Below are 21,328 nucleotides of genomic sequence, written 5' to 3' on the forward strand. Positions count from 1 at the left end.
CTCAGATTGCCTTCAATGTGTATACATATGGACAATGTCCAGTAACCATGGCTTGTGTTTGAGCAGGGAGAGTAATATACAACATCGAGACGCATCTGCTATCTGCAAGACAAGCGTCCTCGCAAACTGCTCTGCTATCTTGTGGAAAACAAGCTAAAATAGCCTAACCTACCGATTCTTGCTCCAGGTCAAGAGTTCAATTTATGGGTTCAAGAGTGCATTCGCACTGGCAGGTGGTTCACAGTAAAGACCGTGAGATAAGAGGGAGAGTAGGGCGTGTCATCTCAACAAGATGTATCGATTCGCGGTAGGTCTTGATACTTGCTGTCTTACGGGTATGTAAAATGTGCCCTCACGTCAACCCAGTGATGGCTAAAGGTTAGACATCTCCTGGAGGGTTTGTAAGCTGCCATACTCTTTATTAGTCAGCATTATAGAAAAGCAGCTCTTGTATTAATATGTATGGCGCCAGGTATCTCAGAGGAATCCCGCACTAAGGTATTTTCGGATAGATGTTTTGGCTCTCTGTCGGTAAAACATGTTTTATCATCTAGAGTACAGAGAAAGAGATGTCGGACCGTTATCAACGAGAGTTTTTCATGCACCATTCGTGAAGTCGGCAAGTTGTTGGCTTGGATGACCCGATTACGCAAGAGTCCTCATCATCGTCTTAGTCATAAGCCCGAGAGAGCAATAGGGTCACATAGTAGTGCAATGCTGGCTATGCTAAAAAGGATAATTCATGGTATTTATTATACATGGCGGGGCTGGCAAGACGCCAAAGATAGAGCCGTTCTTGCAGCTGTTAGGAAAGAAGGGAAGATAGATTTGTTGTGTAAAGTCTTGTCAAGCTAGCTGCATGTCACACCCTATCGGGCCTTCTCGAACTTCCTCGAGTGTCCGAACGGCCGTAGCATTAGAAAGGCCGTAGCATTAGAAAGGCCGTAGCATTACCGGCCGGTATGCTGACATAAATTGCCTAGCTAATACGTCATAGGACCCAATTTGATGTATGTACGTACGGGATGCACGGAAAGATGCTACAAATTATATGTATCTAGTAGAGTAGCTGAATATACATTGAGCAGCAACGGCTTGTGCTAACTTAGTATCTACTAGTAGATTGCCCCATACACTAGATACCTACCCACAAATCAACAGAAATCCAATTTTCTGCGCTTAGTACAGTACAATATTGTTATTGTGTGTAGGGATCATGGTTCTGTCACTCTGAAGGCGCGTGTAGTGTGTGAGATTTCACACTCGGCCAGATTACTAGATAAGCACCGTGACACCGACCAAAGTAATGCCTGGCATGTTAGTTGATGGAGACACAATAGTTTTGGAAAGCAGTGATACAATGATATTTCTTACTGAACAACAAAGACCATTTGTTTACAACCTTTTTCATAACTAAAGGAACAGATTGCCCTTCAAGGACGATTCAATCATCTATGCTAGAGCGCAAGTCTATTCCCACTAAGCTGAGCGACCAGAAAATTCCTGGTTGTGACTAGAATGGTACGTGTAAGCAGAGTCGTGTCAGGAGATGAACGCATAGAGTGGTCAGACGCATGGGACTTACTACGTCATTCGCAGTTGCAAGAAGAGCTGCATGAATCTGCAGAGTGTAGCAAGCAAGAAAGATCAAGCGGTGTTCAAGGTGTGTTTAATAGGGCATATAAGGATTGATGGACCACTAGATCAGGATTGGCCATGAGCTGGTCCCTGAGTGCCCCTTCTATTCTGGATGACTGGTCCAAAGGCTCGAGCATGTGGATTGCAATGTTCAAGAACAATGTAGTGCAAATAGAGATCCAACAGGTACTGTTGAATAGGGAGGGTAGCCCTGCTTTTACGAAAAAAGGATAGGAAAGCATTGCAGTGTATGTATTGATACGCTGATACTCAGATTATACACGTTCTTCTACGGCCCCCAAAGGTCCGCCCGCCATCCTCGAAGGACCAGAATGGAGTCCCCTCTTTCCCAAACTGCTCCTCCTATGATCCTTCTCCTCATCGTCAAACGCCGAATCCAGCATAAACGGACTCTTCGCGCGAATCTCTCTTCCTTTGAACAAGAGTACAACCGGAACAATACTCAAGGCCGCACCGACGAAGCCTAGCAAACTGCCTGCCCAACCAAATCCCAGGGTATCGAAAAGCTGAAACGAGGCAAAGGGTAGAAAAGCTCCGAATGTGTTTCGACCCAGCGATGCAGCGGACAGGGCTGATGCGGCATATTTCTCGTAGGCGTCGGTGAGGTAGTTGACAACGCCCATGTAAATCGAGTAAATGCCGACCCCGACAATCGTGACTCCAATGGTTGGAACAATCCAGTGTACATCTGTCGTGGAACTCCATCCATACATGAACAATCCCGCCGTGAAGAGCAAGGAACCTGGTATGCTTGTATATAGTCTTCCTTCTGGAATTGGCTTTCCTGGCCGTTCTTTGTTTTTCCTTGCGGTGCGAAGGTACAGCCAATCCTGGATTGGGTTGAACAGTGTGCCGATGAGTGCTCCGACCGTGATGGCGAGCTGGATCATTCCCGTTTGGAAAACACCGAATCCATAACTCGCACTGAACGTTTGTACGACGCTCGAAAAGAACAAAAATAAAATTCCCCAAGCGAAGCTGATCCAGAGCGTAAAGAAGATGACGACAGGTTCAGTCAATAGCATTTTTGTGGGTCGCATGAATGAGACTTTGAGCAGCTGGGCAATGGTTTGCTTCTCGAGTTCGGATTCGGCATAGATTGGCCGACCCGTTTCTTTGCGTAGTTTGGAGGCGCGCTTTTGGAGTATGACATCGCCGCGGGTTTCGGATAGGATGAAGTAGAAGACGGGGATGAGGGCAGCGTTATAGATGATTTGGATGTAGTAGATCCAGCGCCATGGCGACTGTAAGCCAACGTCAGGTTTGCGAATTTGAACAATTGCACTCCCGATGAAGGGCCCGAGAGCGATGCCAGCAACTGATGTGAAACCAAACAGCGACATGGGCAGACTGCGAGCTTTATCACCTTTCCAAACATCACTGATACTGCCGCCAACGATGTTAATGGATACCGAAGATGCACCGCCGCCGAAGAATCGCGTCACAACCAATGTAGCAAAGTTATTTGCGAATGCTGAGCCAAAGAGAAATAATTCGAATATAATGTATGCAATCTAGACTCTATGAGCACAGGCCCAAATTTAGCGGAGGGGTTACTTACAAAGTATCCTGGCATACGGCCAGTGTTTTCAGTAAGTGGAACAAAGACGAGTGGGAACAGAGCGGCGCCAACATTCCAGCTACATGTCGCCCAGTATAGGTTTGGAAAGGGCTCGTTTTGAACGCTGAAGCGATCTGCCATGTACTCATTCCCTGCACCGTAGGATCCAGCCGGTAGACCGGTCAAAATGGAGATGAAGCAAATGGTTATTGTCAAGATCCACTTGTATGTGACGGACCAATTGAATCTGACAGCATCAGCGAGTGTGATATGTCATGAAGTGAGGGAAACTGACGGATTTTCAGGATCATGAGGTCCGTTCCATGTATGAAGTTCAACTTCTTTGCCATCTCTGAGATGGTGGAAGATCAAAGACGACGACATTTGGGGGGGGGAGCAAAGCCGAGGTTTTGCCGTTCGGGAGCTACTTGCACTACCTACCGTATGATGATGTCGAGATTCGAATCGTTGCTGAGCAATCCAATTCGTCCGCCACCATTGTCCACCGTGTCTCTTCTCTCTTTCTTTTGCCCCTGTCTAGTAGAGAGGGTACGGTGCATTTGCATCAATCGCATTGCCGTAGTCGGACTGCATACACGTCCAGCTCGTTGTTGCTGCCTTCCGCCTTCCCACGGCCATTTCCCCCACCAACCACCACCACCTCCACCGACAAGATTCACGTGTTCGTCGTCGCCCGAGATCGCACTTGCCCACACACATCAATACACACACCATGCTTCAAGGCGCAAGCCTTTCATGGCGCACAGCTCTGCGCTATACGGCCCGTTCGAGTTCGAGGAGGGTGGCGGCACGGCAGTCGTCGTCGTCGTCGTCGTCGTCGTCGTCCCGTTTTCTGCCTGCACAATGTCAAGCCTCGTTGTTTGTGCGCCCGCCATGTTCATGTCCCTCGCCGCCCGCAGCTCTCTTCGCCTTCCGGACCTTCTCCACCTCACTGAGTAGAGGAAAGGAGAAAGACCCCAAGGCCAATCCGGAGCCGCTGGAAGAAGGGCAGGAAGAGGAGGCCGAGGAGGACAAGCGGAAGGCCGAGGAGCTGGAAGCCAAGAAAAATGCGCCTGAGCCAATACCGTCCCGAACAGGCTCAGGGCGTGCCAGTGCCGCTGGAGGGAGCGGCTCTGGTAGCGGCGGCGGCGGCGATGGCGGGGGCGGTGGGAAGAAGCGCAAGGCTGCCGAACGATCGCTCGCAAAGACTTCGATACCCGACATCTACCCCCAGGTCATGGCCATTCCGCTTGTCAAACGCCCGCTGTTCCCTGGCTTCTACAAGGCCATCACCATCCGTGATCGCGAGGTCGGTCAGGCGCTCGCCGAAATGGTCAAGCGGGGCCAGCCGTACATTGGCGCCTTCTTGTTCAAGGACGACTCGGTGGACAAGGACGTTATCCATGACCGCAACGAGGTCTACGACGTGGGTACCTTTTGCCAGGTCACGAGCGCCTTCCCTGTCGTGGGCAGCAACGATGACAACTTCGCCATGACTTGCGTTCTCTACCCACATCGTCGCATTCGGATGACTGGCCTGACAGCCGCTAGGCAAGACAGCGACGAGCCTTCCTCGGCGGCCGAAAGCACCTTGGCCGACGATGAAGCCCCAGCAGAAGGCACGGCGCAGTCCAAGGGCGACGTTGTGGCCAGCTTCGAAGAACTCAGTGACGAGGCCAAGTCGAATCAGCAGGAGCTCGTACCCACACTCTTAAAAGGGCGCAATGTCAGCATAGCCAATGTCGACAATATGGTGGAAGAACCCTTCGACAGTAAGACCAACAAGACCATTCAGGCTCTCAGCAACGAGATCGTCAGCACGTTCAAGACCCTCGCATCCATCAACCCGCTATTCCGCGACCACGTTGCAACCTTCTCGGTACACACAACCACCAACATCGGTGAAGATCCAGTCAAGTTGGCCGACTTTGGCGCGGCCGTAGCCCAGGGCAATTCGGACGAGTTGCAAGATATTCTCGAGGAGATGGACGTTGAGCAGCGGCTAAGTAAAGCTCTGGAGATCATGAAGAGGGAGCTGCTACATGCCGAGTTGCAAAAGAAGGTGTCAGACGAGGTCAACGCCCGGGTCAATAAAAAACACCGCGAGTACGTGTTGATGGAGCAGTTGAAAGGCATCAAGCGTGAGCTGGGTATTGAGTCGGACGGCAAGGACAAGCTGATCGAGAAGTTCACGGAGAAGGCTAGCAAGCTGGCAATGCCCGAGGCTGTACGCAAGGTTTTTGAGGAAGAAATGAGCAAACTGCAAGGCCTTGAGCCAAACGGATCAGAGTTCAACGTCACAAGAAATTATCTTGACTGGCTCACCCAACTTCCTTGGGGATTGCGCAGCGCCGAGAACTTTGGCATTGCCCATGCACGCCAAGTCCTCGACGAAGACCATCACGGCCTCAAGGATGTCAAGGACCGGATTCTGGAATTCATCGCCGTGGGCAAACTTCGCGGTACAGTCGAAGGCAAGATTCTGTGCTTGGTGGGACCACCCGGTGTGGGTAAAACGTCGATTGGAAAGTCGATTGCCCGGGCTCTGAATCGTCAATACTACCGCTTCAGCGTCGGTGGTATGTACGATGTTGCTGAGATCAAGGGTCATCGCAGAACCTATGTTGGTGCTCTTCCTGGTCGCATCATTCAAGCCTTGAAGAAGTGCCAAACTGAGAACCCGCTCATCTTGATTGACGAGGTTGACAAGATTGGCCGCAACAGTAATCACGGAGACCCTGCATCTGCGCTTTTGGAGCTACTGGATCCCGAGCAGAATAACAGCTTCCTGGACCACTACCTAGACGTGCCCATGGACCTCTCCAAGGTACTGTTTGTTTGCACTGCCAACATGGACGAGACCATTCCCCAGCCACTACTTGATCGCATGGAGGTCATCCGACTGTCGGGTTACGTTTCAGACGAGAAGATTGCCATTGCCGAAAAGTACCTGTCACCTGCGGCCAAGGAAATGAGCGGTCTGAAGGAGGCCGACGTCGTCCTTCAAGGCGACGCTATCGTCGAACTAATCAACAAGTACTGCAGAGAGTCGGGCGTGCGGAATCTCAAGAAGCATGTTGAAAAGGTCTATCGCAAGGCTGCGCTCAAGATTGTCAACGATGTTGGCGAGGAGGCGCTGCCCGAGTCTGCAGCTTTGACGGAAGAGGGCAAAGCAGCACAGAGCGAGGCAGCCAAAGACAAATCTGATTTGAAGGAGACACCAGAGAATATGGAAAAGCAGACGACGGAGCAGCCTCGTGTTGCGCTAAAGGTTCCGGATACCGTACACGTTTCCATCACAAAGGACAATCTAAAGGACTACGTTGGCCCACCCATCTTCACGTCCGACCGGCTGTACGACTTCACCCCACCGGGAGTTGCCATGGGTCTAGCATGGACTTCTATGGGCGGCTCAGCCCTGTACATTGAATGCATCCTTCAAAACGCACTCTCTGCCTCATCCTCGCCTGCCCTCGAGCGTACGGGCTCGTTGCGAGACGTGATGAAAGAGTCGACTGGGGTGGCCTACTCTTTTGCCAAGAGTCTGCTCGCACACGAGTTCCCCAAGAACAAATTCTTCGAGCACGCAAGGATACATCTGCATTGCCCCGAGGGAGCGACACCCAAGGATGGACCCAGTGCTGGTATCACCATGGCTACGAGCATGCTCAGTCTGGCGCTGGACAAGAAGATTCGAGATGATGTTGCCATGACGGGCGAGCTTACCCTCACTGGCAAAGTCTTGCGGATTGGCGGGCTACGGGAGAAGACGGTGGCTGCGAGACGGGCCGGGGCAAAGACGGTGATTTTCCCACATGACAATATGAGTGACTGGTTAGAGCTTCCCGAGGTATGTTTGATCTATCTTTCCTTTTTTTTTTCATGCTCTGTGACTTTTTACTTTTTCAAAAGCTGACGGGAAAACACCAGAACATCAAGGAAGGCATTGAAGGCCGTCCGGTCCAATGGTACAAGGAAGTGTTTGACATTGTGTTCCCCGACCTGGACAAGGAGGCAACCAACAAGATGTGGGAGAAGGAACTCAAGGGCAACAAAAAGGACCGGAAGAAGCGGGAGCAGAAGCGCAAGGAGGAAGATGAGGAAGAATCGGGCGACGATGATTGAAGGTCATAATGTCACGTGCATGCAAAACAAGTCATTCAATATTGGGTCAGGGGACTTGGGCTTGGAGTTGGTCTCTGCCATGTAAGATATGAAGTGTGTGCGATACGTCAAAGTGAAATGTTGTATAGAAGGCAAAGGTGGAGACATGACGACGGCACCGCATTCTGGGCGTTTTCGGCATGATTTTGCATAGAGCATTTGGGCTTCTGGGAGCTGAGCGCGGTGGAAAGCAGGTGTTGGATGGATCTCTTCTCTAGCGGATTGCGTTGGGGTGGTATACTATCTAGGTGCACTTTTGCACGGGGGATGGCAGAGTGTAGGTAGGTTGGTATAGTGCAATGTTGGTTGTTGTATGATAGCTGTAGCTTTGGTGCAATGTCGATGGTTGTATGATGAACGTGTATGATGAACGGGTTTTGGTGGGAGTTTCGAGACAAGTGAGCATGCACAAGGCAGCAGCGCGCTTTGGCATAGAACCAGACCTCACCACCAGCGATAACAAACGCAATCCCACCCCATCCCATCCCATCCCATCCCGTCTCATCCAGCACACCGGCCTTGCCGCCAACGCGGGACGGTCCGATACAACAGCATGCCACGATACAGCCCCGGGGAGTGGGGGAGAATACATCACATGATCGGCCGCCACCCCTTCACATGTCGACAAGACACGGTACCGTCGGATAGTAGGGTACTTGTGCAGAAGCGGAGATTGGCAAGCAGCATCTTGTGCTGCAGCAGAGAGCTTGTAGGCCCGGTTGCCTTGCCGCGTTTGACGATGGAAGCGTGGCCGTGCTGGGTGTGTTGGGGGTGGGGGAGAAGGCGGAGGTGGGGATGGGAAAGGGACTTTGGGGGTTTTAGGGGGGTTGTTGCGATGCAAGTATTGTAGCTAGCTACGTGTATACTCTGGTAACGGTAGAGGAGGAGGGAGAGGAAGGGAGGGAGGGAGGCATCGGAGCGCACCGTACCGAAGGACAAGGTACAAGGTACAAGGTACAATAGTGGTGTTGATGTTGTTGGTGGACCGCTGTCGGACCGATGGAAACTTGAATGATTATACAAAAACCTATGTCTACTAAAACTCATCCTCATCGCACTAGATACTATACCTACTGTAAGTACTGACCCTACCCAATTGAACCCCCCCAACCCCCCCAAGCAATAAAATTTCTAATCGTGTTGAAAACGTCCGATTGGCCAATGGGTCCACCCTCCCCCCCCTGGTCTCGTGCCGCGTCCGTTGTCGCTTTTGGGGGGTTTTTTTTTGGCGCAGTGGGCGCGCGAACTCTAGTTGACGTGGCAGACGGGCGGGCGTGGGTGGATGGATGTAGGTACCTGGACCTGGGTTGGAGGTGGGTGGATGTCATGGCTACGGGGAGGTCGGGGTCTTTGGACAGCGCATCATGGCGTGGGATAGGAGACGCTTCACTTTTTCGGGGGGGAGTGCGGTGAGAGAGAGGAGGATAGTAGGAAACAGTACAGTACAGCAGCATGTGGGAATGGAGGAGTGGAAGGGGAGAGTGGATCATGTGACGAGGAATGTGGAGTTGCAAGCTGAGTGGCTGATGCATAGTGATGCGTGTTGCGTGTTGCGTGGGCTGGACAAGATTTTTTTTTCTTCTTCTTTTCTTTCTTCCTTCGCGAGCGTCATAGGTGACTTGCAGTAGTGGGCTGCAAGTGAAATGTGTTTGGGTCGTGCGAGGGGACAGTGGGGCCCGTTTCTACTAGAGTATGTACCTATGTACATAGTACATAGTATGTAGATATGGTAGGGTAGGGTGAGCGGGTACCATGTCCTGTTCTAGACATGTTGGATGTACCATGCATGTACCATGAGCGGTTACGTTGCAGCTGTCTCTCTCCTCCTCTTTCTCTCTCTCTTGGATGAAGCCGTTCTTCGCGTGGGTTGCCGTACCCAACTAATGTACGCACGTTTGAAAGAGGGCATTTCTTTCGAGATGCACAACACCCATTATCGAGCAACGGGGATAAGTGAATAGAAAACATGTGTGCGTGTATGTATCTATATGTATCTATATATATGTGCGTGAGTGTGCATATGGGTGTGATGAGAACCACAAGTGTCCTGGGCTGATGGGAGGGTATGCGAGCGAGTTGCTCACCGCAGGTTGGTGATTCGGTGCCATCTGGCTGGCGGCTCGATTGGTGGTTTGCGTGGTCTGCCTCGTCTTTGTGTCTTTTGAGTCTTTGCCTCTCTTGTGCGTATGGTGTGTGAGTGAGTGAGTGAGTGAGTGAGTGTGTGTGTGTGTGTGTGTGTGGGCAAGGTCATGTGCTGCTGCAGTTAAGAAGATGGGCCTGTCCAATGTAATGTGCTTGCGGTTGCGTAGTACTGTGTAGTATATATGTACCATCTACCTACCGCCGTTGATGTTGCCTGTACCTACCCAGTGCTTGACCGCCAACTGTGCCCACTGCCAACCAGGAAGGCTGCGGCTGCGGCTGTTGCTGCATCTGTCTGTCCACTTGGTTTCTCCTCTCCTCCTCTTCCTTTTCTCTCTCTCTTTCTTCTTTTCTTTCTTTCTCCGTCTCCCCTGTTCGCTCCCTCTCCCAATTCCCTCTCCTCCCCCCCTCCGCCCCCTCTTCTCTCCCTCTTTCCCCCCACCCTCCCCACGCCTGTGTCAGACACAGTAGTCTGTGAGACTATTCATTTTGCGAGGTTTGCGCCCTAAACACACGCTGATTGGGCGTCGCACTTTGCACAAATTCCCTCCTCCAAGCTCCCCCCAAGCCAAACGGCGTCCAAGCCGGGCCATTGGCAGCAGCAGCAACAGCCCTGGGAGCCCCATCCCATCTCACATGCCATCCGACGGCCGCTCCATCGCACAACAATCCTCGTCTACCGTCGTCTTTGCGCGCGCCCAGCAGTAGCCCGCCGTCATTGCGTTGTACTGCACTGTAGAGTACATTGCATTGCACTTGCCTGCCTACCTACCTACCCACCCATCTTACCCACACCAGCCTGCTGCCAGCACGTTAGGCGCCAACGCCCATCTCGGCGGGCAATGTCGCTTGGGCCCCCATTTCTACCTACCACGCGGTGAAATTTTTATTATCATTTTTCAATCTCGACTTTTTCTCTTCTCTTCCTCTTCGTTTCGGTTTTCTCACCTCAACAACCTTGCAGCTGGACCGCGTGGAAGAAAGTAGTCGGCAGAAAGGGGAGGGAAAGAAAAAGAGACCCGAGTCGGCCATCTAGATCGAGGGATGCAGCACGCCACTGTTACACCCAACCGCGACACAGCATGCAGTCGGCGCCAAACCGATAGCACAAGTCCAATCCATACGACGCCGGCCAGGAACGTCTCCGCACTGTCAACGAGGTCACGTCACGCCTGCCTCCGCTGCTGCCCATCGACGCACAAGCAGACAGGAGGAGGCCTGCAGGTCAGATCGAGACGCGTCGGGGGTGAAGAGTCGCCATCGCGCCGCCCAGAGCGGTGCGTGTGCCTGTGCGTGGACGAGTGCACTCGAGCTCCCCATCGATAGCACAAGATGCCGCACTTGCTGGCTGCCGCCGACCATGGCGAGACGAGCAGGAGCAGGAGCAGACAGCGCGCTCGCACAGAGGTCAACGAGCACAGGAGCATGTGGGACCGCCTGCACTTTCAGAAGATTGGCTCCTGGCTCAAAAAGGACGACGACCAGTCTCCACCACCGCGCGACAAGATGCCCAACGCAAGGTGGGAGGAGCCCACAGCCGTCGCAAACAGCAAGGACAACAAGGACAACAAGGACAGCAAGGACAGCAAGGAGCCGACGAGGCCACACTCAAGCGGCGGACTGCTTGGTCGAAGGTCCAGCAAGCGAGTCGTGCCTGGTCTGCCCCGGCCCCTGACGTTCAAGCGTATGCAAAGCGAGAAGAGAGACAAGCTGCTCGAGGTGCCGCTCGAGGTTGAGCAGAGACGCGCCGCCTCTGTCGACCACAAGGAGCCCACCAACACCACCAACACGGCCACGGTCACGGCCCCGAAACGCAACCTCTCGCCGCCCCCGCTCTCGGTGCCCTCCATGTCGGCCCCCGATGTCCTTAGCCCGCACCTCCACGAAAGCCTGCACAAGCAGCCATCCAACCTGGGCCCGACGATTGGCGGGGGTCCAGACTCGAATATACCGGCAGGTGCAAGGCAGGTCGACTTCACCATGGACCATGACTATGATGGTGACCATGACCATGACCATGCCTACCAGTCTGTCGGAGAGCCACCGCTACTGGACACCCTCGATGTCTCCTCAGAGCACGCCTCGCACCACTCGGGCTCGGCCATGGACGATGCACGCCTGCAGGAGGAGCTAGAAGCCAAGTGGATCCTGAACCTGAGCATGCACTTTAGGGACATGTCAGACCGCGAGAAGTTCTTCATCACCTATGCCGAGGAGCCCAACAAGTGGCGCAGAGTCACCGTGTCCTGCGACTACCGCCGACTGGAGCCAGAGTCCCTCGAAGCAGACCTCAAGTCCCTGCACTACCAACGAGATAAGAGCTCGAGGATTTATGAGGCCATTCGTGACTCCTTGCCCGACATTCAGTTTTACGAGACGGTGACGAACCTCAAGCTCGAGACCACCGACGGCCGCCTTCATGTTCACGTGACTGAAGACGTCAATGAAATCATACCCTACCCATCCGTCTCTGCAATCGACCACCTCGATTGCCAACGCTTCACCGAAGCCGCCGTCAGTTTCGACTCGCACATCTCGGGCTTCGTGTACAAAGTCTCGGTAAACAACAGGACCTATATCAAAAAGGAGATTCCAGGGCCAGATGCAGTCGACGAGTTTTTGTATGAAATCAATGCACTTTGCAGTCTGCAGGAGTCCCAATCGGTCATCAGGTTCCAAGGCATCATTGTCGATGAACAGAATGAACTGATCAAAGGCTTGATCATCAGCTATGCTGAACAGGGCGCACTGGTGGACATGATTTACGACTACAAGCCAACAGGCCAGCTACATTGGGAGCGCCGCGAGCGTTGGGCACGACAAATCGTCCAAGGCTTGTCGGAGATCCATGAAGCCGGATTTGTCCAAGGAGACTTCACGCTGTCCAACATTGTCATAGACGCCAATGATGATGCAAAAATCATTGACATCAACCGTCGCGGTTGCCCGGTCGGCTGGGAGCCACCCGAGCTCGCAAGACTCATTGAAAGCGGCCAGCGCATATCCATCTACATTGGCGTCAAATCAGATCTTTACCAGCTTGGCATGGTCCTGTGGGCCCTAGCGGAGCAACAAGACGAGCCAGAACGTCAAGAAAAGCCGCTGACACGGTCGTTGAGTCGATCGAACAGCGACGTTCCGCCCTACTTTGAAGAAATCATCAGAGCTTGTCTGAACGACTCACCACGAGCACGGCCCTCGGCTGCAACCCTCTTGAAGCAATTTCCCACCCAGATCCAAGAGCCGAAGAAAAAGAAGCACGTCGCATTACGAGACAGCGTTTCCACACACCGGAGCGACAAAGAGTACATAGATCCCGCCACAGCTGTCGATTTGGCCGACATTTCACAACATCGTCGCCATTCGAGACAACATTCGTCCTCGTTTGAAAACATCACCATGCCACCCACAGACTACCCCGCTTCTTCTGGTTCCTACATCATGGCAAATGGTCTTGGTGACCGTAGTCGATCGCCCGGTCTTCCCAGAAGTGGGAGCAGAAACCAAAGGAGTGATGGCTCGCCATACACAGGCCATCGATCGGTCATGTCATTCGATGATTCAGAAATGGAGAACGAATTGCTGAGCCTACCCGCTAGCAGAGAGACAAGATGGGAGCAAATCTACGTGGATGGAGACACGAAGCTGGTGCAAAGAGGGGGGCTGGATATTAATGTTCGTGATTTTGCGACGCAAGAGCCCAAAGAGATTTGCATCAAAACTCCTCCAGGCGAGGAGATGGAGACTTCATTTGTGGCGAACAAGGCTGCTAACGATGACCCTCTCAGGCTCTCCACGGCGCCTGGACTTCAACCCATGGAGTCGGGTTCTGCAGGAAGCTCACAGGGGTCGGAAAGGCAAGGCCACCATCGAGGTGTTGGAAACAAGGCCTCGTTTAGCGATCGTGTCCATCAGCTCGCCACTTTGCAAACGCAAAATACAGTCCATGATGAGCAGCAGCGCCATGATCAGCGTTCGCCCCAGTTTCCAGATTCTGCTAGTCTTGCAGAAATCGAACGGGAACTGGCCATGGACTCGTCCGCCAGTAGCACTGCCCCACCATCGCGGATGAGCACAGGTTTCACCCTCTTTGAACGTGCGGTGCGTGTTGGTACAGGCTTCATGATGGCACATGGACATCACCGGCCACTTCACCAAGACTCTGGCTTCTCGGAACTGGAGCGAATTCCTTCCGAAAATCAACGGATACGACATAGTCTCGATAGTTCGGTTCAAAGTCTACACGTGTCGGAGGAAGAGGGGGATATCATCAAGGAGAGACTCTGGTTTGAAAAGAGCCATTCGGGTTTCCGTGACAGCGTTCGAGCCTCAGAGCTCGAATTCAACCCAGCAGCCCTGCCAAATTTCACCGCCTCAGCATCGCCCTCGAAATCCAGAACGCATTTTGGCGCTCCCGAAATCCCGCCACCGAGCTTCAACGCCGGTCTCTCCGATGTTCTCCGCGTCGAGAATGTCCAAGAAGACAAGAGCCTAGAGGAGAAAACCTCAAACACCACTATTCGTCCGCCAAGCATCCAAATCCCATCTTTGCCCAATGGCAGTCACACATGGGACAGGGCAAATTCCGCCATTCCTTTATCAGGCACGTCTGACGCCCCCATGTTCTCTGCTCGCTCCACCCAACGGCACTCCTACTACGATACCGAGGTCAGGCCCGCTTGTGATGATGACAACGATGACTTGATGTCCACGCTCTCAGAAGAAGAAAAGAAGGAGCGAGCAACACACGATCTATCCGATTACCTCTCCCACACCATATCCTTTCCGCAGCCTAGTACAGATTTCTATTCGCGTCACCATGACGCACAGAAGGTTTCGCAAGAACCAAAAGTTTGAATAGCATCGAGCGTCCTTTTTGTTTTAGGGGGAGGGGGATGACTCTCCACACCTTTTTCGCCATTTTCTACATTCACTCTTCGAATTCTCTTGTTCACCTTTTCTTTTTTTGCGGCATTGGCCAGATGAGCCATCATTGGAAAGTACATATTAGTTTTAACTCACGTGCGTATATTTGATTCCGTCTTCTTTTTTACTACTTCTTATCATTGGCACCATGGCTTCTTTTTTTTCTTTTTCTTTTTGAAGATTGGTTGCGATTCTAGCGTTATTTTGCCTCTTGTATGATTTCCATTTTTTTGGGGGGGGGGGGGGGGGGCATGAATGGTATTGGGGGAACTGGTTATTTTAGCGACATTGAATATCAGCGCATTAGATTGGTTTATTGATTTTACCATGTACTTGAATGTGTTTGTTCCTTGCCATGCGTTGTTTGTTCTGCTTTGGCGTATGGAAATGCGCGGCGTGTGTTATATTCCCTGGTCATGGTCACATTATTTGGACTTTTGTAATCCTGGATACATGTAGGGTCGGTGGCCTGGCACATGTCAAGCGAGTGTGTGTATAGCAGAGAATGATTGATGATTACATCAAGCGGGCGCAAAGCGTAGTCATGTGAGTTTTTGCAGACGAGATTCTAGTATCAGTGTGAACGTCCTAGGAAGGCGTGATATGTCCCTGTCTGCCCTCCCCCGAATACTCTTATTTAAATATAAAGCACGACACAAAATCAACTCGAACATCCCACATCCACACACACACACACACACATCCTGCTCAACCCTTAACCCCCCTCATCCTCAGTCTCACACACCATCCCAATAACCACGCCCATACCCAGAACCACAATCTCCACACCACCCCCACCCCATCACACCCCCACAGGATCCCCCCACAACGTCACCCTAACCTTCGGCTTCTCTCCTCCCCCCTTATCCCCCTCCCCCTCCATCCCGCCCCCACCCCCCGCCGCAGAACTAGCCCACGACGTCCGCTGCGACTCCTCACCCGCCCCAACCCGCCCATCCCCCGTCGAAGCCACAGAATACACAGACGCAGAATCAGACGAATCGTCGTGTATCTGCGCCCCCGTTTCCCAAGCCACCGCGCACGTGGCATCTGCGTCTTGCGAGTTCCGCAATGGGGGTGCGGCAGGTTGCGTGGGACTGGGGTGGGCACCTGTATGGCTGCGCGAACGCTTTGGGGGGATTGCGTGGGTGGAGAGGAAGAAGGGGCGGGGTTGGCGGGTTGTGAAGGTGTTGGCGCGGGTGAGGGGGAGGGGGCGGAGAGGGGTTGAGGGTGGGGCTATCGGGTTTGTTTCTGGGTTGTGGGTGTGGCGGGAGGGGTGGGTGAAGGTTGATGATGTGGTGGTGGTGTGGGAGGTGCTGGGTGCTTTTGCCTTTTGCGTGTGGGCTTGTGTGTCTGTTTGGTGCTGGGTTTTCTGGTTGGATCTGGCTGTGGAGTCGAATTTGAATTTGTATGTATCCGGATTGGTTTCGTAGCTCGTTCTTGTCTCACGGCCGTTGGGTACTTCGTCGTCGAGCTCGTCATCGGTGGCATCTGCCAAGGTCTTCCATGTGTCTTCCTCGGTGCCTACGGTACTGATCGGTAGACTAATGTTCGAAGGATTAACAAACTCATCATACTCCAAGTCCGTCTGCCTTTCCTCCTGCGTTCTCGAGCTACCATGAGACCATTTCCTTGTCATCAAACGCCCCAATAGGCTTCGACCTGGCGACTTCTCATTGGCCGCTGGCTTCTCCTTCTCCGTGTCCCCGTCATCCCACCCGTCATTATCGCTTTCGACGACAAAAATATCGCACCCGGCCACTTGCTCCTCTTCATACGACCGGTTGGTCGTCTGCGCTGAGGTCACATTCTGACGTGCTATTGTACGCCCCCAGATCTCGCCCGCTTTGTTGTCTCTTTCATCGTAAGGAGTCAGAGGAGCATCTTGATAAGGGCTAGTAGGCGTGACAGTATGCCGGGGTTTTGGCGAAAGTACATCTGTCAGCGTATTCTGTCCCATAAGAGGTCGAGGGGAAGTAAGAGCGGCACTCTCCTCTACCGATGCAGTGTACGGTTTGGACGTTGAGACGTGTAGCCCCGTGAATCCGTAGCGCATAATTGGCGGTGCCTGGCCTCTGGGTGGTGGTCCAATATCTTTCCTCTCTTGAAATAGTCGGCCCCGGCGCGGATAACTCACCCCATCCTGCGATCCCAAGTCTGCGCCGCCCAGCGGTTGCACAGCTGGCGCAACATGTACGGGGACGATGGTATCCGCGAACCCCGATCGCTGGAATGTGGTATGTGCTTTGCCCGGACGTTTCAAATTTCGTAGCTCCAATCGTTGCTTCCAGAGGCGCGGCCTGGGCTGGGGAGAACGTCGTGGTTCTGCTGTGTGGCAGACGGGTAGGCTGCGTTTGAGACAGGCCTTGAAAGCTGCGTAGGCAATGCCTGCGCCCAAGATCAGGGGGACAACGATCAGAGCGACTATTATGAGAGGTGCAGGCATGGTGACCTTTCTTGCTGTGAAGTGGCAGTGGTGACGTTTGGATAGTTATCCATGCGTTCACAATCGAAGTCGCGGCGAGGAGTATCAGCGTCGATTTCTGGAACCAGCAACGAGGTCCCAATTCCAAAGGCCAAGGACTTTTCTCTTGACTGTTTCGTCACTTGTTGCTCGTCATACGGTTGGTCTTCATGCTCCCACTCCTCCGCATACTTAAAGTCACGAACGCCAATGAGGTGTTGTTGATCATGATAAAGGTTTACAAAACCCTAACTTTCGTGGTTTTTATCCATAAAATAAAAGGTTAGGAATATTTTTCCCAAAGAAAAACTTAACTTTTAACTCTGAGCATATTAGTTTTCCAAAAATTTTACACGCTACTTTCTGCTAATGTCTTACCACAGTTTAGGTGGTGCTCTTTAATGTGTTGGAGTGTTGGAGCAGAAGTTTACTGTACGTCAACATGCTGCGATGCGGGAAACCTGCCTTCTTGGTAAGATATGGTTAGGGAATCGCGCCAACCTTTGACCTAGTACAATCCGAAAGCAAAGGGTACTACATAGAGCCCAAGAAGTGCTATCACAGTCAAAATCACTGTAAACTGAATCACTACCAAAGTTACTTTTGGTAGCAGCGTATGCACGAGAAATTGACAATCAAGTCTTGCAATGGTCACAGTTGCGAGTGCATTACGTTGTTACTCTCTGCCTCCCTCGCCCTCTCTCTCTTCCTCTAACCCTTGTCCCACTTGCCTTTTTTGGGGACGCTCGATCTGTCATATCAGTTAAATCAGTCTCGCCATTGCTTCCCTCGGCGAAAAAGTGGCTCCTAACTTGAGCTTCGCTTTTGCGCGCGGCCTTGCGCCTGGGCACAGTCCTGGTAGAAACGGGTGAGCTCGGTGGTACGGAGGAAGCATCAGATAGTATAGATTCCTCATCCGAGGTTTTGGCGACGAGAGATGTGCGTTTGCGGGTGGACGAGGCAGATGATTTAGCCTCGCGATTACGTGGTCGACCTCTTCCAGTGCGTGTGACAGCGACTTTGCTTCGCGGCGCGACTTGCTCTGAGGACTGAGCTTCTTCTTCTCCATCTTCCGAGTCTCGACTTTCGTTCATGTCCATGCCGCTGTGATCATCATCTTCGCTGGCAGCCTGCTGCAGGGCTAATGTGAGAGAAATTGGGTTACGACTTGTGCTTTCGGCAAACGTTGGGCGAACGGCCTCCTCCCGTTCTCCATGGTCAATCGAGAGATCACCATGTACTAGCTCATCCTGGCTCGCCGTAAAGAATCCACCAGCCGTTGCTTCATTAGTATTTGCTTGGGGTGAATGGCCATGGGCGAGTTCCTCTTCACCGCGTAGAAAGCCTCCTTCAAAGTCTCTTTGCTTATGGAAAACTTCCCATTCAGAATCCTTTGGTCTTGACGGTTGCTCGGATGCTCTTTTGGCAGGTAGAGAGACATCCTCGCCATACTCGACCTTCATCCGCTCAATAATCCTCAAACCTGACGCAAACTTCTTCCACATACTCAAGACCAATTTAGCGCGTTTATCAGCCTCTTTCTTGACTTTTTCTGCTTCGGCGACTTCCCATGCGTCTATGATCATGTCTTCGTATTCTTCTGCAACGACGACACCAGTAATAACGGGCACTGCACGCTGCTTACCAAACTCAAAGCCCGTACATGCTTCTGCGTGGTCAATATTCAGTCTTCGACATATACGCGCCGTCCCTTTGAGGGCTATATGTACAGCACCGCTGGGAACCATGGTGGGAACGTAAACATCGATGTTGCCAAACGCGTTGCGTGGAATTTTTCCATCCACAATAGGATCTGGTATGATCCAGTCGGTCTGGGACTTCGAGTACAACCCTTGTTGGACCTTTCCTCCTTCTACTCGTTCACGCTCTTCAATTTCGCGCTTTCGTGCCACTGTCACAGCTCGCATCTTTACAAACTTAAGTGGCTGTTCGCCTTGCCGGATTGCGCGCCCCTCTTTATGCCACGACTCAACCGTCTTGCAGCTCACAATGTCTATTCTACGGTACACGGGTTCAGACTTGACATGTTCACCCTTGCCAGTGGTGAAATATCGGATAATCTTGGCACCCGGTTTCAGAGCTTCTTCACGTCGCAGATGCCTCTCTAGAACGTACTCGGTCGAAGTCTTGTAGCCTTGTAGCGTTTCCTTGCCGCCCTCGTCATCCATTGTCTTCTTCTTCTCCGGATGCGCTGGGACAAGATCACTTTCGTCTTCAACCTCATCCCATGGCTGACGCTTGTCGTGGAGTCGCGCATAGGGTTGCATGAGCGACTTGACCCAATCCCACTCTTCATATCGCTTGACTTTACCGCGCTTATTGTGTATAGGTATCCTCTCTACTGGCATGCGAAAGACTTTAGTTCTACCAGGCCACATGTGCTTGGGTAAGTAGCGTGTCATAACATCCTTGGCTGTGCCGTCCGAGGAGAATGCAACGAGGTAGGCAACCACCTGGTGGGCCCTGTCTGCCGCTGCGCCACGGGCATAGAAGTCTGCCAGTTTGTCCGGCGCTGCAGCGCTTGCTATTACCGTGCGAGGGAGTGGTGAGACCGAGATAGGAGTATGGGTAAGATGGGAGATGGCTTCCGTCCAGTAGGTTGGATAGGGGAGGTCTTCGCTGTACTTGGGCGTTTTGAGAGGTTTTATAGCAGGACGGTCTTGCTCGTCGGAAGAAATTGAAATAACGCTACTGATATCGCTACTGTCACTGAACTGAATCACAGATGAAGAGGCCTTGCGCTTTGGGGCTAGGTGTTGGATGGACCTGTCCTTGGTCGACGTCGAATTGGAAGAGGTGCTAGTCTGCGCAGCTTTGGTGACCTGTTTTAGTTTGTCCAGATTCTTGGGCTTTCCTTGTTCGCTCTGGCTCCAGCCGAAGCCGACTGGTTGTAGGGAAACGACCATGCGAGCTTCAATACCCAAACCACGTACGAGGGCGGTGAACAGCTGCTGTCCCACATCCCTACTGCCTTTGCAAGTTCGTGCGAGAACGCGAAATGCTTCGCGATTTTCAATACGTTCGCCAAAGGTGTCAGGATGTGCAGCATCTTCTTTCCATGCTCGAAGCTCTGCAGCGAGGGTTGCAGGCGACAGATAGCCACGTTTGCGTAAGCTGGGTGCGGTGATGTTGAATTTATTTTTCCAGTAGGTTGCCAGATATCTGAGTAGGCGGAGCAAAGGGTCTCCAGCTGATAAGTTGGGTGCATTTGGCTCCAGCGGCTCAGATGCAGCGCCCCAGTCACGCCCATTCCTATCGTGCTTGGAGGCTTCGTTGTTGTCTTTGTTTTCTTTGGTGGCCTTATGCTTCTTTTCGTGCTGGGGACCGGCAGGACCACTTTGGGGGCTTTGGTAGACCTTGATGCCTGGCTTGCCACTGTCCTGCCACTTTCCCTTGGCTAGGATTGCTTCCTTCTTCTCTGGCCTTGAAGTTGGGGGCACAGGCGCGGCGAGCCGGCTCGGTCCATCAGTTATGCCCGCGTCCCGCCAGTAACGTTCGAGTTCGCGCCAGCAACCAGGCGACATGGCTTCGACCAGCGTCTTCTGCACCTCTTTGTCCTCTACCCACGCATTGCGGACGAGGTTGTGGTACATGAGGCACTGCACATGGATGCAGTGGGTGACGGTTCGTACTTGGCGTTGTGTCTTGGATGCGCCTTTCTTCCCATCTGCCTTGGACTCGAAGGCTGTGGTGGGCGCGGCGCTGAGGGTGAGGGCGATGTCGCCCGTTATGACGGGTGCAGGGCCATGGTCATGGTGGGCAGGCTTCGTGTGAGGGTGGTGGCCAAGGGCATCCTCCCAGTCGACGTTGTCGTCGCTTTGGCCGTCACTCCCGTCGTCACTTCCGTCACTACCATCCTGCGACTCTGCCTTCTGTTTGCCATGGGCATGGAGTGGAACCGGTTCGAATTCGTCTTCGCTGCTGTTCGGCTCTGAGAGCTCGCTGTCGTCGTCATCTTCATTATCTTGTTGGTCCAGGAATGCTTTAGTCTGTAAAAGAGTGCGCTTCGGTTTGGTCGCGGCATCCAATGTCTGAAACACGGTTTCGCGAGGATTGCGTCTCTTTGACAGAGGCTCAGACGGAGCGATTGAATCCGAATGTGCACGTTTGCGCGAGGACCGGGGAGGCATGGCGCTGCCCTTGAGTGTTGTGATGTCAGGCCTCCATGGGCGGCGTTGGTCCTACTTTTTTTTTTGGTGGCTACACGATTGACATAGCTCTACTAGCTACAGTGTATACAATGGGTGGCACGTAGTTAGTTGTCATGGCGTCATGACGCAAGCCGTCCCATTCTTCCCCGATGCAGCCCGAACATGTATTTCAGCGCCCATCGCGTCGCGTCACATGTCGTCACCAGATCACGTGATAGTCTTTGTTCAAACCCCCTTGCC

At 52.7% G+C, this 21,328-nt stretch overlaps 5 protein-coding genes across 5 annotated transcripts; 2 read left to right on the forward strand and 3 right to left on the reverse strand.

The window, feature by feature from the left end:
• Positions 1-1,913: 1,913 nt before the first annotated feature.
• IAQ61_002126 (uncharacterized protein) lies at positions 1,914-3,604 on the reverse strand (the record flags this gene model as incomplete). The annotated part of the gene is made up of 3 exons (XM_003833952.1): positions 1,914-3,173; positions 3,221-3,467; positions 3,516-3,604. 3 exons carry the CDS (start codon positions 3,602-3,604, stop codon positions 1,914-1,916), a joined length of 1,596 nt encoding a protein of 531 aa, XP_003834000.1.
• A 349-nt stretch (positions 3,605-3,953) lies between these two features.
• On the forward strand, positions 3,954-7,345 carry PIM1 (ATP-dependent Lon protease pim1; the record flags this gene model as incomplete). The annotated part of the gene is made up of 2 exons (XM_066095412.1): positions 3,954-7,070; positions 7,151-7,345. The coding sequence occupies 2 exons, from the start codon at positions 3,954-3,956 to the stop codon at positions 7,343-7,345; spliced, it is 3,312 nt and encodes a 1,103-aa protein (XP_065954248.1).
• A 3,513-nt stretch (positions 7,346-10,858) lies between these two features.
• On the forward strand, positions 10,859-14,383 carry IAQ61_002128 (uncharacterized protein; the record flags this gene model as incomplete). Its single annotated transcript, XM_003833954.1, has 1 exon — positions 10,859-14,383. One exon carries the CDS (start codon positions 10,859-10,861, stop codon positions 14,381-14,383), a length of 3,525 nt encoding a protein of 1,174 aa, XP_003834002.1.
• An 871-nt stretch (positions 14,384-15,254) lies between these two features.
• IAQ61_002129 (uncharacterized protein) lies at positions 15,255-16,898 on the reverse strand (the record flags this gene model as incomplete). The annotated part of the gene is made up of 1 exon (XM_003833955.2): positions 15,255-16,898. One exon carries the CDS (start codon positions 16,896-16,898, stop codon positions 15,255-15,257), a length of 1,644 nt encoding a protein of 547 aa, XP_003834003.2.
• Positions 16,899-17,584: 686 nt separating this feature from the next.
• Positions 17,585-21,067, reverse strand: IAQ61_002130 (uncharacterized protein; the record flags this gene model as incomplete). Its single annotated transcript, XM_003833956.2, has 1 exon — positions 17,585-21,067. The coding sequence occupies one exon, from the start codon at positions 21,065-21,067 to the stop codon at positions 17,585-17,587; it is 3,483 nt and encodes a 1,160-aa protein (XP_003834004.2).
• Between the last annotated feature and the right edge of the window lie 261 nt (positions 21,068-21,328).

Source organism: Plenodomus lingam (assembly GCF_022343315.1).
Source record: "Plenodomus lingam strain CAN1 chromosome Unknown contig_14, whole genome shotgun sequence".
Taxonomy (NCBI): Eukaryota; Fungi; Ascomycota; class Dothideomycetes; order Pleosporales; family Leptosphaeriaceae; genus Plenodomus; species Plenodomus lingam.